The sequence below is a fragment of the Poecilia mexicana genome, unplaced genomic scaffold (genome assembly GCF_051168715.1).
Source record: "Poecilia mexicana isolate PSO_F unplaced genomic scaffold, ASM5116871v1 scaffold_23, whole genome shotgun sequence".
Classification (NCBI taxonomy): Eukaryota; Metazoa; Chordata; class Actinopteri; order Cyprinodontiformes; family Poeciliidae; genus Poecilia; species Poecilia mexicana.
This window is the reverse complement of record NW_028263392.1, coordinates 22,520,229-22,538,552: the sequence shown is the minus strand read 5'-3', so window position 1 is coordinate 22,538,552 and position 18,324 is coordinate 22,520,229. Positions and strand designations below refer to the sequence as shown.

General features: G+C 45.4%; 1 protein-coding gene across 1 annotated transcript; it reads right to left on the bottom strand.

The window, feature by feature from the left end:
• Positions 1-41: 41 nt before the first annotated feature.
• On the bottom strand, positions 42-15,659 carry LOC106904867 (calpain-9-like). The gene is made up of 22 exons (XM_014969362.2): positions 15,167-15,659; positions 11,091-11,344; positions 10,826-10,895; positions 10,639-10,760; positions 8,853-8,986; positions 8,589-8,766; positions 8,052-8,126; positions 6,733-6,818; positions 6,582-6,656; positions 6,310-6,470; positions 5,914-6,068; positions 5,746-5,757; positions 5,464-5,672; positions 5,256-5,295; positions 5,104-5,172; positions 4,239-4,281; positions 4,102-4,163; positions 3,959-4,027; positions 3,792-3,870; positions 421-537; positions 279-331; positions 42-177 (listed from the first exon to the last, which is right to left on the bottom strand). Exons 2-22 carry the CDS (start codon positions 11,325-11,327, stop codon positions 151-153), a joined length of 2,073 nt encoding a protein of 690 aa, XP_014824848.2. The 5' UTR covers positions 11,328-11,344; positions 15,167-15,659; the 3' UTR covers positions 42-150.
• Positions 15,660-18,324: the final 2,665 nt, after the last annotated feature.

Sequence of the window (18,324 nt, the reverse complement as noted above, 5' to 3'; positions counted from 1 at the left end):
GTTCTTCAAAATGTAACCATTTAAAGGAGGACAAGTCAAGGTAAATCACCACACAAGATTTTTATGAACAAGAGAAAAAAAGCCACATTTCCTCTGAAATTCCAACAAAGTGTTTCTGCAGATCTTCTCTCCTGTCTTCTACCTGCTGGTTCAGGTGTACATGGAGAGGAACAGCCACTAAAATCACACAGAGGCAGATTATTAACCACCATCAGCGACCAGAATCATCAATGTTCAGATTTAATCTGGAAGTGACGTCTGTCCTGGAGCTTTCTTACCTCTGACCTGGACAGAGTGACGTTTTTCCCATCCGACAGCTCCGAAAAGATTTCTGCAGAACAAGCAGAAGGAACCGGGTCAGGTTTATACCAGGCCGACCCAGGGTCAGGGGTCAACAAGTCTGCTCAGAGCTTCACTCACTGTTCATGCGGCTCAGGCGAAGGCTGAGGCTGATGAAGTTCTCCAGGGTCATGTGACCCGAGGAGGCGCCGTAGCGAACCGCCATCAGGTTGAGCAATTCATCGCTGATACTCATACCTGGAAAACAGCTAATGGCTTTAGCTCAGGGCTTTAGCTGATGCCTTTAGCTAATGGCTTTAGCTGATGCCTTTAGCTAATGGCTTTAGCTCAGGGCTTTAGCTGATGCCTTTAGCTAATGGCTTTAGCTCAGGGCTTTAGCTGATGCCTTTAGCTAATGGCTTTAGCTCAGGGCTTTAGCTGATGCCTTTAGCTAATGGCTTTAGCTCAGGGCTTTAGCTGATGCCTTTAGCTAATGGCTTTAGCTCAGGGCTTTAGCTGATGCCTTTAGCTCAGGGCTTTAGCTGATGCCTTTAGCTAATGGCTTTAGCTCAGGGCTTTAGCTGATGCCTTTAGCTAATGGCTTTAGCTCAGGGCTTTAGCTGATGCCTTTAGCTAATGGCTTTAGCTCAGGGCTTTAGCTGATGCCTTTAGCTCAGGGCTTTAGCTGATGCCTTTAGCTGATGGCTTTAGCTCAGGGCTTTAGCTGGGGGCTTTAGCTCAGGGCTTTAGCTGGGGGCTTTAGCTCAGGGCTTTAGCTGATGTCTTTAGCTAATGGCTTTAGCTCAGGGCTCTAGCTGATGGCTTTAGCTGATGGCTTTAGCTCAGGGCTTTAGCTGATGGCTTTAGCTCAGGGCTTTAGCTGATGGCTTTAGCTCAGGGCTTTAGCTGATGGCTTTAGCTCAGGGCTTTAGCTGATGGCTTTAGCTCAGAGCTTTAGCTGATGGCTTTAGCTCAGAGCTTTAGCTGATGGCTTTAGCTCAGGGCTTTAGCTGATGGCTTTAGCTCAGGGCTTTAGCTGATGGCTTTAGCTGGGGGCTTTAGCTCAGGGCTTTAGCTGATGTCTTTAGCTAATGGCTTTAGCTCAGGGCTCTAGCTGATGGCTTTAGCTCAGGGCTTTAGCTGATGGCTTTAGCTCAGGGCTTTAGCTGATGGCTTTAGCTCAGGGCTTTAGCTGATGGCTTTAGCTCAGGGCTTTAGCTGGGGGCTTTAGCTCAGGGCTTTAGCTGGGGGCTTTAGCTCAGGGCTTTAGCTGATGTCTTTAGCTAATGGCTCTAGCTGATGGATTTAGCTCAGGGCTTTAGCTGATGGCTTTAGCTCAGGGCTTTAGCTGATGGCTTTAGCTCAGGGCTTTAGCTGATGGCTTTAGCTCAGGGCTTTAGCTGATGGCTTTAGCTCAGGGCTTTAGCTGATGGCTTTAGCTCAGAGCTTTAGCTGATGGCTTTAGCTCAGGGCTTTAGCTCAGGGCTCTAGCTGATGGCTTTAGCTAATGGCTTTAGCTCAGGGCTCTAGCTGATGGCTTTAGCTCAGGGCTTTAGCTGATGGCTTTAGCTAATGGCTTTAGCTCAGGGCTTTAGCTGATGGCTTTAGCTCAGAGCTTTAGCTGATGGCTTTAGCTCAGAGCTTTAGCTGATGCCTTTAGCTAATGGCTTTAGCTCAGGGCTTTAGCTGATGCCTTTAGCTAATGGCTTTAGCTCAGGGCTTTAGCTGATGCCTTTAGCTAATGGCTTTAGCTCAGGGCTTTAGCTGATGCCTTTAGCTAATGGCTTTAGCTCAGGGCTTTAGCTGATGCCTTTAGCTCAGGGCTTTAGCTGATGCCTTTAGCTGATGGCTTTAGCTCAGGGCTTTAGCTGGGGGCTTTAGCTCAGGGCTTTAGCTGGGGGCTTTAGCTCAGGGCTTTAGCTGATGTCTTTAGCTAATGGCTTTAGCTCAGGGCTCTAGCTGATGGCTTTAGCTGATGGCTTTAGCTCAGGGCTTTAGCTGATGGCTTTAGCTCAGGGCTTTAGCTGATGGCTTTAGCTCAGGGCTTTAGCTGATGGCTTTAGCTCAGAGCTTTAGCTGATGGCTTTAGCTCAGGGCTTTAGCTGATGGCTTTAGCTCAGGGCTTTAGCTGATGGCTTTAGCTCAGAGCTTTAGCTGATGGCTTTAGCTCAGGGCTTTAGCTGGGGGCTTTAGCTCAGGGCTTTAGCTGATGGCTTTAGCTGGGGGCTTTAGCTCAGGGCTTTAGCTGATGTCTTTAGCTAATGGCTTTAGCTCAGGGCTCTAGCTGATGGCTTTAGCTCAGGGCTTTAGCTGATGGCTTTAGCTCAGGGCTTTAGCTGATGGCTTTAGCTCAGGGCTTTAGCTGATGGCTTTAGCTCAGGGCTTTAGCTGGGGGCTTTAGCTCAGGGCTTTAGCTGGGGGCTTTAGCTCAGGGCTTTAGCTGATGTCTTTAGCTAATGGCTCTAGCTGATGGATTTAGCTCAGGGCTTTAGCTGATGGCTTTAGCTCAGGGCTTTAGCTGATGGCTTTAGCTCAGGGCTTTAGCTGATGGCTTTAGCTCAGGGCTTTAGCTGATGGCTTTAGCTCAGAGCTTTAGCTGATGGCTTTAGCTCAGGGCTTTAGCTGATGGCTTTAGCTCAGAGCTTTAGCTGATGGCTTTAGCTCAGAGCTTTAGCTGATGGCTTTAGCTCAGGGCTTTAGCTGATGGCTTTAGCTCAGAGCTTTAGCTGATGGCTTTAGCTCAGGGCTTTAGCTGGGGGCTTTAGCTCAGGGCTTTAGCTGATGGCTTTAGCTCAGGGCTTTAGCTGATGGCTTTAGCTAATGGCTTTAGCTCAGGGCTCTAGCTGATGGCTTTAGCTCAGGGCTTTAGCTGATGGCTTTAGCTAATGGCTTTAGCTCAGGGCTTTAGCTGATGTCTTTAGCTAATGGCTTTAGCTGATGGCTTTAGCTCAGGGCTTTAGCTGATGGCTTTAGCTCAGGGCTTTAGCTGATGGCTTTAGCTCAGAGCTTTAGCTGATGGCTTTAGCTCAGAGCTTTAGCTGATGGCTTTAGCTCAGGGCTTTAGCTGATGGCTTTAGCTCAGAGCTTTAGCTGATGGCTTTAGCTCAGGGCTTTAGCTGATGGCTTTAGCTCAGAGCTTTAGCTGATGGCTTTAGCTCAGAGCTTTAGCTGATGGCTTTAGCTCAGGGCTTTAGCTGATGGCTTTAGCTCAGAGCTTTAGCTGATGGCTTTAGCTCAGGGCTTTAGCTGATGGCTTTAGCTCAGAGCTTTAGCTGATGGCTTTAGCTCAGGGCTTTAGCTGATGGCTTTAGCTCAGAGCTTTAGCTGATGGCTTTAGCTCAGGGCTTTAGCTGATGGCTTTAGCTCAGAGCTTTAGCTGATGGCTTTAGCTCAGGGCTTTAGCTAATGACTTTCACTCAGATGTTAAGTCTTCAGTCTCATCCAGCATGACTGATCAGTCCCTGCTGTCCTCTGCACAGAAACATGAGGCTCCTTAACATTCTTGGATTTACCTGAGTCTCTCAAAGCGTTCCTCATCTCCGTCAGTGACAGCGTTCCCGTTTGGGAAACATCCATTTTTGCAAAAACTTGCTGATGAAAGGAAACAGGAACTATTTAATATCTGTTGACTAAAGCAGAACCATACTGCCCAGATTTCTCCTGGGCTTGGATCTACTACCTTATATTTCGTAACCTTGTGCCACAGATAACCAAACTCCTGACTGTCCAGCTTCCCGTCTCCAGATTCCTGTTGAATGAGCTGTTAAGGCAACAAGAGTTTACTCTGTAAGCAGTGAAGATGCTTCCACCCCAGCAGGATACATCCATCAGAGCCACCAGGCTGCGACATGCGTCGATGCTGAAGCTTCCTGATATCAGGTCACCTGCAGGGAAAAGGTCAGAGGTTATTCATCTTAGCATCTTCATAAGCTGTGAATTACTGCCATTCATGTTCAAACCTTTCAGAAGCTGCTGCAGCAGCTCAGCGTCGACTTCTTCATACTGAAAACGAGAACATTTCAAATCACAGATTCAGCTGAACAGATCCACTTCATGGCTTTTGTGAATTTGATTTTTGGAGTCGTTGGCATGACAACAGACCGACTGGTTCCTCCTACAATGACTTTCAAACCTCAGATTTTATTAAATTGGGTCAACTGCTTTTAGTAAATAAAAATGTGTGTAAGTTTGAAATATATTGGATACATTTCTGCTAGTTTGTAAATGAGCTAAAAGCAAAGCTAATATTTAGCTTAGAGCTTTAGCTGATATTAAAAACATTTTGTTTTTCCAGATAAATTCTTAAGCACTAATTTACTCAGCAGTTTTGTAAGCGTTCAGTTGAATAAAGTTCTACTTTTCATCTGTTAATTATTCAAGTAATTATGTATTTATTCTGCTGCAGAACGCTCCTCATGTTCTCCACATGAAGGGGTGCAGCATACCAGATGACAATTATTTTTTACCCAGAATGCATCACTGTAGCTCTACAGTAAACAAAATCAGCAGCAGATTTAGCAAAACTCAGCAACTGAAACCAGGAGAATCGGTGCCTAAAGCCAAACCTGACAGGAAGCTAAATCATGACAAATTTGATCCTGGTTTCAACACATCAGCACATATTGTCATTAACACATGGTCAGTAGCAACACCGTCAATAGTAGCTTTAGCATTACCCTTTGGTATAGTGCTTCAGTTTGGACTAAATACTGTGTTGGTGTAGCGCTTTAGCATTAGTGGAACTAATGTTTTAGTGCCAAAGCAGCTAGCATTTCAGTTAGCGGTGCTCACCGCTGGAGGCTGCATTGGTCTGAAGCAGGTTACCTTGTCTGAGTACTGACGGAAGAGTAGCATTTTATTTTCAACATCCTGGCAGTTTTTCTCTTTCTTCACCTGTTAATGAAGCAGTTCAGAGAAATCTAAAGATTAAAACATCTCAACAACAGGATCGATAAAACGTGTCTGCAGAAACGAACCTTTCCAACTGGATTGTTAAAACTGTGTCCAGAGTTTTCACTGGGGAGAAAAAGATAAAAAAAAGTTTCCACCATCTGGTCAGGGACCGTTCACCAGTTCACCCACCACAGCTCTGCTATCTTAGACCGATAGGATGAATGATTAACGACCCAGTCCAGATTCTTCTGACGGGTTGATGCGTTGCACCCTGGAAATGTCTGGACCTACTAGCAGCAGGTCTCCTCCCGGGAGAAGATAGTCAGCAGGAAGGAGGCGGTCTGGTTGGGCTTGTCGGTGAACGGCACGATGACGTATTCTCCAGGCTTCAGCGTGAGGAACTCCGTCACTTCACGGGACTTCATCAACTTCCTGGTTTGGGCAACGGGTCTATGGCTGCTGAAGAACGATGCTGGGAACTTTCCGGCGCGTTTCTCATCCTGCAGGAAAATGAACATGCCTCGTTATTTCTGGAGCAGGTTCTGGGAGCCGTTACTCAGAACACATACTTACTTTTTCTGACACCTTGAGGAAAATCAGTGGAAAATTGTCCATGTTGGAGACAAAAGAAAGTGAAGAATTACAAACGTTTAACAGTGAACGAAATGGAAAAATTGAGTTGCTGGTTTGATCCAGTTATGGAAGGTTGGGATATCATACTTCCTGTAGAAACATGTTTACCTCAAAGATGATGAAGCCGATGAAGAAGAGCTGCGCCGAACGCCTGTTCCTCTTGTCCGGCTTCTGCATGAGAGACACCAGGGTGTTCCTGGTCTGAGAGGAGTTGGGTTTTCCATAGACCTTGATCCGATACTGGGGATTGGTCCAGAAAGTCTCTGGAATAACAGGAACGTGGAACTTTAACTGAACCAACGAAAGGAAAACATCGAGGCTCAGCAGTTTCTCTGCCAGGAGACTTTCACAGACTCAGAACCATAACAGCAACGTTTTACTGGAGCTCAGAGAAACGACCCAGAGCTCCACCTCTGGCTGTACGGGCCTCCGATAGCAGGTCAAAAGTCATGACTCCAGAGCAGAGATGTTGGGCCATGGTGGAGTTCTGGTTCCGGTTCTTACCTGTGTGGTTGATGTAGCCTCCAGCCGTGGTTCCTGCCACCCAGCGGTTCTCGTAAGTCGACGTCTTCCAGTGGCAGGCCGGGTCTTCGTCCAGGAAGTCGGGTCTCATGCCGCAGATTTCAATGTTGTTGTAATATCTGCAGCAATCCTCCAGGCTCATCCTGAACACATTTTCATATGCTGACTGTATTCTGTGCACTGGAGTGTTTTCAATAAATCAGAAACTAATATTTCACAGTAATTCACAGAAGTTGTAACTTCAGTCTGTTTACCAAAACTCTCCATCATTCTCCACAGTGAGGCACTTTTCGCGGTCCTTTGTGCTGACGCTTCGCCACAGAGGAGACCTCGCAGAACAAGGAGGAAGCATTAATTTATTAGTTTCAGCAGAAACAACGAACGGTGCCAGCCGTGAGCTCTCACTTGTCGCTCCAGTCTCCGATCCATTCTCCGTGGCCCCAGGGGTTCCACAGGCGCACCAGGTTCACCGTCGTCTCCTGGCTCTGCAGCTGATTGGTCAGCATGGAAACCACACTGTCAGCACTGACATCAACTCCTCCAAGTTACCCTGAGATCTGCATTTGTATGTAAAGCTATTGAATCTCAGTTGCCATGGTTACCCTGTGTATCTGGGGTAACTGATCGATTTGGGCTGCATAGTGTTGAGGAAAATGGAATATTCTCTGTTTAAATAGTTAATCTAACCACATGTCAAAAAGGGAGTTTGAGTTAATGGTTTAATCTAAAACTATTGATGGGTAAGTTGTTAACTTACATGAAGGAAGCTCTGTCAAAGGCCTGTTTTTCTTATCAAAGAGGACAGGAGGCCAGAAAATGATCATATAAGCAGGAAGGCAGTTTTCTTTGAAGGAGCCTGGGAGACAAAAGTTTCCTCTGTTCACAGAACGTCATAAAAGTCTTAGAACCCAACAGCTGGGAAACTGAATGTAACATAGAATATCTGTAAGGCACATCATCTAATCTTTGTAATCTAGTTGTTAACAACATGTCTTGATTGAAATAGCCTAATTATAGTTTTCAGATTAATAACTTATTCTGCCCTATTGACCTTTATGTTACCTGTAGTTACAGCAGATTGTTTGCTAAGATCTTTTGAACTGCCCTTTGTCTGTGTGGGAAACAATCAGGAGAAGTTCCAGCTTCACACTGATCTGTGAAAAGCCATAAAACATCCTGAGTTCAGGCCAGTGGAGGAGAAGCTAAGCTTCCACGTTGTCTAGATAAAGGAGACAACTGGTGTTTGATCTTGGAACAAGTTGTAGGGAGTTTCTCTCTTAAGAGGGTCAGAGACAGCTCCTGGTTGGATGAGCAAAGATACGCCTTATTTGAAGAAATTAAAGAGAAGAATACGCCTTTACTATAAAACACGGGAGTAACAAATCAGATTTGCTTTTGCAATTCTCCAAAGACGTCTCTGCTTTTTGTTTGTCGTTTCCATCTTTTATCCATTTCTCAGGTAAATTCATGTGTTGTGATGTGCTCCTGTGGTGAAAGTATGCATCTGTCTTTAATAAATTATTGGGACGCTGTTCTGGGTTGAGAGGATATAACGAGTCAAAAAGTTTTAAAAAGGGTTAATAAGCTTTAAAATGTTCCTCTCCTAACAATAGGAATGAAAGTAAAAACTATGTTAATAGGTTAAATTAGAGCTTTTCATGGATGAACTGACTGGGCAGAGATGAGCTAAAGGAGAACTCAGGCTCTGTTCAGGACAGCGTTACCTCTTTCAGACCCGTCACCGTGTAGGCGTGGCCCGGGACCAGTCCGTTCGGTAGCCTGTCGCCAGTAGTTGCTTCCTGATGAAGACACAGAAGCACAGGTCTTAGATTCTCCCTGGGGTCTCCATGGGTGTGATCCTTCCCCAGAGAACATATGGAAAACTTTAAGGGACGTTGAAGCGTCCGCTGTAGATGGGCCCCTGGTCCAACACACCGGAACCAGACGGCGTTCAGTCAGGCTCTCCATCCTGCTGATGACCTCGTTGTTTCTCTCAGGTGTGTTGGAGCAGAGACGCTTTGAGAGGAAGCCGGACACCGAACCGGAGCTGAGGACCGCTGGTCTCACTGCTGGTCTTTCAGGACTTTTATCTCCAGCAGTGAAATTTTAAATCAATCTGATCGTATCTACATGTCAGAACAAATGACCCTTCTTCATTTCATAATCAGTGACATTTGCCCTCCAGCATGGCGGCAGCCTTGTAGGAAAGACAGGTCAGTGTCTGCACAGCGTTCCCTGTTCGGGTCTGTATATTTTCTCACCGTTTTTGGGATGGTGCTGCAGCTCATGAACGTCCTGGAGCGTCCAGCTCTGCACAGGAGCTTCCAGAGATTAGGGGAAGGATCTGACAGCTGGATGCACATGTGGACACCGCCGGTGAAGTCCCTCATGGCCTCTGCCGGAGTCCCAGACGTCATATCCGCATAGGATCCACAAACCCTGCCGTATTCAGGTAGGAGGTTATGTCTGGCGTCAAACAGTTCACCATCCTATGTCTGAGAAACAGACCGCAGGTCTTTACATACTTGGCGTAGGCCTTCTCAAGCAAAGCGGGCCAGAATTCACACTCGTCTTTGGAACGGGCAAAGATGGGTTTCCTGTTGACTGTTGGCAGCTTGTCGTCAATCACCACATCCACCCACTTCCCAAACCTCCAGAACTGGAAGGAACATTTAGAGGCAGATGTTTGTCTCGGCGGACAGAAAGAGATACCTCGTCTGCAGAAGATGATTTAGCTTCAAGCTAAATTGTTTAGTTGGCTTGCACACTAAATATTACATTTATTTAGCACTAAGCTAAATATTCTAACTAAACATTTAGTTTTTCTCTTGACAGGCTCATGGCAAACTGAATAACCCACATTATTGCTGGGAATTATTGACTTTCCACCTGATGCCCCATATGAGGCGCTATCAGTTCACAGTGGTGGAGAAAGTACTCAAAGTAAAAGTACAAATACACAGACAAAAATGTACTCAAGTAAAAGTAAAAAAGTACTGGCTTTTAAAAATACTTAAGTATTAAAAGTAAAGGTACTTGCTGAATTGCTAATACAATATCATTAAGTGAACCAATCATATTTAATTTTAATTTTAATACATTAGAAATGCCACAGATAAAGCATGTTTTTATTATGTTTACTCTGTAACATAGTTTAGACTTAGACATGTGATTCTATGATCATAATTTCAGGGATGGAAACATCTTGTCTCCTGTCCTAACATAGCATGAACTTCACTTTTTTTTGCCACTAGTGGCTTTTATTTTGAAAGAAATCCAACAGAAAGGGGATGGAAAGAAGGTGGGTGGAGGAGGACATGGAACCAGGAGCCAGTAGCAGAGTTGTAGTCTAGACCACGTACCCAAGACCAAATCAAGACCAGCACCCCGCGCTACGTAACACAAAAACATTAAGTTTTACCTTCAAAATTACTTCACAAATTGATCTGAAAGATCCACATTCCCATAAAACACCTAGATATTAAATACTTAGAGCTGAAATAAATTTAATAAGTAAAGATCCGTCCAGAAGAATCGGATCGTTCCTGAATATCATATTTGGTCACAGCGTTGTCCCATATATGGACACCTCACTCAACACCTCCACACAATAATTCAGCGCATGAGTGACAACTTTTTTCATCCAGATGCAACATGTCTCAGTACAGCTAGCTTTGCTAGCATCACGTCCACAGATCTTACCTTTCTTTAAGCTTTCCTTCCAAGTGACGCTAAAAGTTGGACAAAGTCCCACCGTGAAAGCGAAGCGCTGCTGGTTTTACATGTCGCCATATCTTATGATTTATGCAGTTATTATCGATTAGTTAGACATCTTCTCCCGCTCAGAGGAAACCACTGCGCATGTCTGGAGCTCCGCGTGCGAGTAAAGGTGGAGGCGATGGGTGACAACAGACACTAAGTCACGTTATTGCTCGGATTTTACGGCGCCACCTTAAAACCCTGAACTTCACATTTTAACGGACAAAAAGAGCAACGCGACTTGGATGTAACGAGTAACGGGACAGTTTAGTAGAAATGTAGTGAAGTAGAAAGTACAGATACTTACTGTAAAATGTAGTGGAGTAAAATTAGAAAGTATCCATTATTAAATCTACTTAAGTAAAGTACAGATACACGAAAAATGTACTTAAGTTCCCACCACTGTCAGTTCGTTATTTTATCATCTCAACATATGTGGAACAATTTTGTGTATCTGATCTGAGGCCAGCTGGGCTGCAGACGGACTGGAGCAGATCAGTTGAGAAGGCCTGGAGAAGATACGGCTGGAGGACGGAACCCGGAGTCGTTTACCCTGAAGTGAAACAGCCCACAGTAGTCCTTCCCCTGGCAGGTCTGCTCCAGAGGAACAATCAGCTCGAAGATCTCTTTGTGGAAGGTCAGCGCTCCGAGAGACGCCAGGAACCAGCAGTTTCCTGAGAAAAGACGGCCGGTGACCAACGGATCGCACGCCTGCAGACACCTGCTTTACCCAACTCACCAACTTGTCCCTGACCGAAGTCGAACCTGGAGACGCCATCGAGGATGAAGAATGGATTGGTCACAATGTCCTGAAATAAATGACAAAAAATCATTCAGCTGTTCCTAAATGTTGGAGCAGGAAAGAAACATAAACTCCAGACAGCCAGCGTTTTCTGAAAAACCTCCAATGAGGCCGAGTCCAGAGGTCAGCCAACCTGAGCAGATTCACATTCAGCAGATTCAACAGATCCGGTAGATCCAGTAGGAAGATCAGCTGTGCTTACTCTTGGTCTGAGCCACTGCACCTGGGCCAGCTGCGCCGGCTCCAGCTTGCCCTGGCCCAGGGAGCGCTGGTCTGGAGGGAACGCCTCGTCTCTGAACAGCTTGTTTTGGGTCTGGAGGAACTGTTTCAGCTGCAGGTAGTCCTGCTGTTGGAACCGCTCCGGATTCTGCGACGTCCCGTAGCCGCGGTCCTTCTGCCGAGCGCTCATGATGTTCTTACACACACCGTGAACAGGCATGGCTGCTGGTTCAGGGTCTGCCAGGGCACACACACATCGATCTCCTGTCAGTCCGTCAGGAGAGGAGCTAACAACGAGCTATGCTATCAGCACAATCAATCAATCAAATTTTATTTGTATAGCACATTTCAGCAAGCATAGTCAAATTATCACACTGACCAGAGACACAACGGTGCTTTTGGTTTGTGCATCACAACCCAAACTTATTATGAACGGATCCTGTTTAGTTACTGTTAAATTCAGCGCTGCCTCCTGCTGCTCCTCCATCCCGATGCGCAGCAGGACGGTCCGCTGACTCAGCAGCGGCTCTTTTTGCGGGATGAACCAACATGCAGACTGCGGCAGAGATCCTCAGATTGAAGCTTTAACTTCGTTTCCAGATATTGTCTAAAAGTATTTTTATAAGAGCGTAAAGCTGCCAGGTTAGAAGCTTCAACAGCAAAGTGGCGCTGATCAGTTGGATGGAGGAAAAGCCCGACATCATGCCGCATTGTTGCACATTACTCCAGTAGTCTTTTTCTTTAAAATAAGTTTTTCACCACTATTTGCCTTTATGACAACAATCCAACAGAAAAGTTGCAGAGAGAGAGACAAGCGAACGAGAGTCAGATTCCGAACTATGACGGTCTAAAGCAGTGGTCCCCATGCTACAGCCCGCGGGCCTCCTCATTTGGTCCGGCCCCCTGAACAATACCAGAGAGCATTCAGTGTTTTTTTTTCCATATATATGTGGATTTTTCTTCCACCACCAGGGGAGCTCTTGAACAGATATGAAACTTAGTTTCCCTCAATGGAATATATACCAGTCAGTACCAGTCACCGTTTCGCTCACGGTTTTTTTCCATTTGCATTCTGGGTAAAAATCTATCTACAAACGCGAATATGTCGTCGGCAGTAATCCAGCACCGCCTCCCCCGGTCCACAGTTTCACCCCCCCCCGGTCAACAAAAGTTTTCTAAGGTTTCTTTCTCGAAAAACTAAGACCGGCCCCCGACCAGAAAAGGGAACAGTTATGTGGCCCTCGCAGGAAAAAGTTTGGGGACCCCTGGTCTAAAGTTTATATGCGGGGCACCACGCTGCGCCAACTACTTCGCCACGCAAAGCCCCTATTCCGGTAGCCTTTTGTAACGGTTTGGGTTGTGTGGAGGAGAGGAGGCGGTAAACTCGACTGGACGGTTAGTAACTCACAACCACACTGGTACTGAGAACTCCAGTGTCGTCCTTTAATAAAATGCTCTTCACCAACCTTACAAGCCCGGTTGAACGGCTGCTATACATTCATACATGAAATAAGCAGAGTCCAAGATAACCCGTAACGTCACTAAACATTAAGAGAGCTACGTGTCCGTCTCAGTCCAGGTATCCTACTGCATCCCTGCCAGCATGCCTAGGTGGGCCCCATGTGGGGGGAAAGGAGGGCTGATATATGGGTCTCGTATGGGTTTGTCCATTTAGGGCCCATGTAGGGCCCATGTGGGCTGTGGCCCTACATGGGCAATCCCATGTGGGGCCATCGTGGAACCCGCGGACAAACCCATATGGGACCCATATATCAGCCCTCTTTTCCCCCCCACATGGGGCCCACCTAGGCATGCTGGCTGGGATGTAGCACGTTTCTCCCAGGCTCTCCACAGAGAAGCAGTGGCGCATACACGTGACGTCTTTAGAAATACTAGAGTGTCTTAAAGAGATACTACACAATTACGACTGTTACACTTTGCGGAAGTTTGCAAAGTTCCGCAAATTTGTGTTAAATGTGTTATTAATATTTAACACAATTCAAACTGTCTCCGGAACTCACCTAGTTTATCTTCTTTCATTTTCTTGGAAAAATTAATTTGGAGCAAATGTATGCTTTACGCGCAGATCCGTTGCCATAACAACCGAGTAACAACAAATCCAATAGCTGACAGAGGAGGCGCTGCGTTAAGTATCAGGATTCAGCGCCAAAAACGCAAACATTTCCCACACAAAGAACAGAATATTCAGTCCATAACAGTTTTTTTTTTCTGTCCTTGTGTTTATTTTGTGATTACTGCAAGTAAACCCAGCGGGGTTCATAACTTAAAAACCTGCTGGACTGATGCTCTGTCACAGAGCTGGTGTGACTGTCGCCTTATAAACGGAACCGAAACACACCGAACTGCGCAGCACAACATGCTAAGGTTGTTGAAGTCAAGGGAACATAACTGACCTACTTCCACCTCCCTCGATATTTTTTTAAATTAAAACCTTTTACTGACCTGTGAAATGTCAGTAAAATGTTAGCAAAACATTGTGCTCCTTAGTGCAAGATTTAGACAACTTGACAGATAAAGTCGCATCGTTAGCAAGCAGGTTGGCTAGCAGGGAGCGGGATCTCGCTCCAGTGAGGCTCGTTTGAATACTGAAAGCTGATTGGCTGTTTAGAAGCGGCTGAGTAGTTTCAGCTGCAGTCTGACCGCAGACAGACAGACAGACAGACCGCAGACAGACAGACAGACCGCAGCCTGCTCAGCACGGTGCGCAGCAGAACCTTGGATAAAGGAGATGTTCCGTTATTTGCGGCAAGAGGGGGCAAGACGTTTGATTGAGGGGGCACTGCCCCCTTTTGCTCCAGCGTATAGCCGTCCCGCTGACAACATGAAGTAGGCTGACCTCTCTAACGGAGACAGAGGATAGCGGCTGAGTTTTACACCCAGTGGATAAGATCAGCTTCACATGTGAAAATCGGCCGGTAACCCATCTCCCAAGATGGAGGAAATCGGTGCGCTGTGTGTTCTGCATGTATTTGCTGCTGTGGTCTCTTTCTGTTTCTCGTAGTCTTCTCTTAGCTCCTTCTTTCCCTTTAAACTTATTATCACCTTCCTCCCTTTGTTTTCTGTCTCCATGTCTTTTACATCTTAGCAAACCCAAAGTCATTTCTAATCCAGTAAAAGCTGTCACGCTCCACTAGTGAAAGTAAATCTGTTGGGTTGCACCCTGCCAGTACCGGACAGGAGACGTTAGTAGGGGTTAGGGGTTGATTACTTTTCAAACAGGACCAGTTGGTGTCGGCGCTGAGGCTCGATGAGGATCCAGTCACTGTGAAGACGCTGCTTAAGAAACAAGATCAACATTATGATGCGGATCAGACCAGCGTTCCCTCACCACAGCTTCCTGCTTCATTTGGTTTCACCTGATTATTCCTGCAAATCTTAATAAGGAAGTTGATGTTTCCAATGAAAGTACCGTATTTTCCGCACTAACCTTCAATTTCCCCAAAAGCCGACAGTGCGTCTTATATATGGACCAATATTGAGCCACAACAGGTCTAGCAACTACGGTAAACAGCCGCCAACTTCATTTTCGCCCGTAGAAGAAGAGCGCGGTGCATGCTGGGATGGTTGTCAGAATGCTGGTTTGTAAATAAAGTTTGACTGACCTATCTACCTACCGACCGTCTAGAATCAGGTCGTCTGCAGGTCATTTAGCACCACGTTCTCCACCAACATGCTGTGCGCGAACCGAGAAGGGTGACCATCGTCCGTCCGGCCACGCCCCGGTCCAGTCGCCGGAAGACTCTCCTTGCCAACCGGAGTCGGACTGTTTTGTTGACATTCCCTTTAGTGCAGCTCCATCTAGTGGATGCATAACGTAACTCTGCCCTCTTATAATCCTGTGCGCCTTATAGTGCGGAAAATACGGTAGTCAATAAGAGAGATTTATGCATCATGCTTCAAACACAAAACTGTGATATTAAAGACAAAATGAAGGTAGGTAAGGTAATTTTATTTATATATCACATTTTCAGCAACAAAGCAATTCAAAATGCTTTACATGAATTAAAAGATACAAACAAAATAAGAAACCAACTTTACCTCACAAGTTCTGGAGAAAACCTTCCGATCAGACGGAGAACAGAGCAACAGGTGATCTGGCTTCAGGGTTGGAAATCTGTCAGTTAGTCCTTTTATAATCAACAAAAGTCCTCTTCCTCCTCCCCCTCTACCTCCTTCTCCTTTCTCTCCTCTTCCTCCTCCTCCGGGTTCGTTTCTCTAGAAAGACCTCAGATGTTACAGGAACAGCTTGGCCTCTTGCCAGCTGCCTCAGGTGTGAACACGTTCTGCACCTGTTGGAGAGACTCCAGCAGGTCAGCAGCTTCTGGATGAATCTCTGCTGCAGAAACTGCTGACCTGCCCAGGAGGAGAGTCGGGTGCTGGAGCCGTCCAGCAGGACAGGAGCTGCTGACGCCTGCAGGTACAGGAAACGACTGCCAGAGGGCGCCATGCCCTCTGGCAGTCGTTGCACCAATAATCACCGTCAATGTGCAGCAGAGGCTGCAGTCACAGCATGGGGTAAAATGTCCCTGTGCAGCACTAACTCTGAGGGAGCTGGGAGCCTTAAAGTGTCCACAGAGTTTTATAAGAAGTGAAGCAGAGGAGGAGGGAGAAAGTTGGGATGTGTTTCTACTGGCCCTGTTGAGATTTGGATCAGTGTTCTTGCTGGAACAAGTTGTCTTCACATTTCTGCTGGGAGGGAAGCAGCATGAGCTGAAAGCATAAACCTCTGAGCAGAAATACGTGACGCACAACTGAATACTTTGAACACCTTCAATTTCACTTCATTTATTGGTTCATTGACACAAACACAGAACAGAACGAGTCTGTAACGGATTTGTTGCACCAACAGCTAATTCACAGCACCAGTCCCTGGTTGGACATTAAGTCCATTAAAGCAAATTTATTTATGAATCGTAAATACATTCGTCTTCCTGCCTACATGTAAACAACCTGGCTTCCTCCAGATTTATATAAACCAGTGATTCTTCAGAATAGGGACAAAATGGGTTTTAATTTTCCCATAATTTTTTTTTTGTTATTTCTCAACCTTATGTATGCAAATATGACAAATAATGTTTAGGAAATGTAAAGATGCTAAGGTACAGGCTCCCAGTTGCAACATTTTTTTTAAAAATTACATTTTTAATCGACCTGACCCAGGACTTTGTCATCACCATCTGACAAAAATGAATCTAAAATGATTTTTAAAATACCCCATTAGTGATATTTTTACTCATTTTACAGACAAATGCTTCTCAAGAAACAAAAGAAATATTATTTAAAACAAAAAACAACAAAAAGTCCATCTGATGGAGCTGACACAGAACTGAAGTTGGTGACAAATTAGTGAATAAAATGAAAAACTTGGTACATGTGAAGTAATGCAATTTATGTAAAATACATTAAAGTGAATTAATTGCACATTTAACTCAGATTTGTCAACAATTTCACTGAAAGAGTCAGAAAAACTCTGACGGAGTTGACAAAAAGCCAAACTACCTCAATTTATATGATGTTATTCTGAAGGAGGCCATATTGTAGCTCATCAGGTCCATGAAATCTTTACAGTTTACCAAAATTAAGCTTTTATTTCACAAAATTTCATCAAAGTTTTGTATATTGTCAGTTATGGAGTTGACACATCATGGTTGTGACAAACAACTTAGGAATAAAACAGAAGAAAAAACTAAAGAATAACTTAAGCTAACCAGAGCTAACTAGCCTCTTAGCAAAGAAAGAGAAAGGAAGAGGTCATGGGGTCCTCAGAAGTTCTGGTGCCCCCCAATAATGCCTGATTTTTTTTTACATTCTTTTTATGTCTGACAGTGTTGACAAAAACTAGGGACAAATTTCAATGGAGTTGGAAAATATATAAAAATGATTTTTAATTCAATTTATTGATACTTCTATAATTATTTATATGATTACTTATACTTAATTGTCACAATATATAATTTTACTAATTCTTTAATTATTTTAAACTATTATAATGTGTTGAGTTCTGCTCCTGGACGAGGGATTTTACAGGCATCATCCACCAACTACAATGTTTAAAATAAAAAAAATATTCAACAAATAGACCCTTTTCACATGACGTCACACAACTTCCGTTTTGGCTGGAAGCTGTGTATCCTTAGTTCCGGTGTACATAGTAAGTAATGATAAAGTTGTCTATCTCATATATATATATATATATAAAATTCCCTTCTCACCCTCCGCAGGTGGTCTCTTTCATCCTCTGAGCTCGGGTCCTCTACCAGAGGCCTGGGAGCTTGAGGTTCTCTTCCAGTATCTTGGCTGTGCCTAGAACTGCACATTTCTGGACTGAGATGTCTGATGTTGTTCCTGGGATCTGTTTGAGCCACTGCTCCAGTTTGGCGGTGACTGCCCCGAGGGCCCCGATGACCACAGGCACCACTGTGGTCTTCACCTTCCAGGCCTTCTCCAGTTCCTCTCTGAGGCCCTGGTATTTCTCCAGTTTCTCCTTTTTCCTGATGTTGTGGTCACTTGGTATTGCTACATCCACCACAACGGCTTTCCTCTGTTCTTTATCCACCACCACAATGTCCGGTTGGTTCGCCATTACCATCTTGTCTGTCTGGATCTGGAAGTCCCACAGGATCTTAGCTCGGTCATTCTCCACCACCTTTGGGGGTGTCCCCCATTTTGACCTCGGGGCTTCCAGTCCATATTCTGCACAGATGTTCCTGTACACTATGCCCGCCACTTGGTTATGTCGTTCCATGTACGCTTTCCCTGCCAGCATCTTGCACCCTGCTGTTATGTGCTGGACTGTCTCAGAGGCCTCCTTGCACAACCTACACCTTGGGTCTTGTCTGGTGTGGTAGATCTGAGCCTCTATTGCTCTGGTGTTTAGGGCCTGTTCCTGGGCGGCCAGGATGAGGGCCTCTGTGCTGTCCTTGAGTCCAGCTTTCTCCAGCCATTGGTAGGATTTCCTGATATCAGCCACTTCAGTTATTTGTCGGTGGTACATCCCATGTAGAGGCTTGTCTTCCCATGATGGTTCCTCCAGCACCTCGTCCTCTGTTCCCCATTGCCTGAGACATTCGCTGAGCACATCGTCCGTTGAGGCTTTGTCCTTGATGTATTTATGGATCTTGGATGTTTCATCCTGGACAGTGGCTCTCACACTCACTAGTCCTCCTTATTCGTTGGAGGTATTTGGCTGTGGCTCC

Coding starts and splice junctions, on each gene's coding strand:
- LOC106904867 (XM_014969362.2), bottom strand. CDS start 11,327: ATGCCTGTTCACGGTGTGTGTAAGAACATCATGAGCGCTCGGCAGAAG. Junction 6,819..8,051: donor CGGTGACGGGTCTGAAAGAG/GTAACGCTGTCC, acceptor CTGACCAATCAG/CTGCAGAGCCAGGAGACGAC. Junction 6,657..6,732: donor ATCGGAGACTGGAGCGACAA/GTGAGAGCTCAC, acceptor TTGTTCTGCGAG/GTCTCCTCTGTGGCGAAGCG.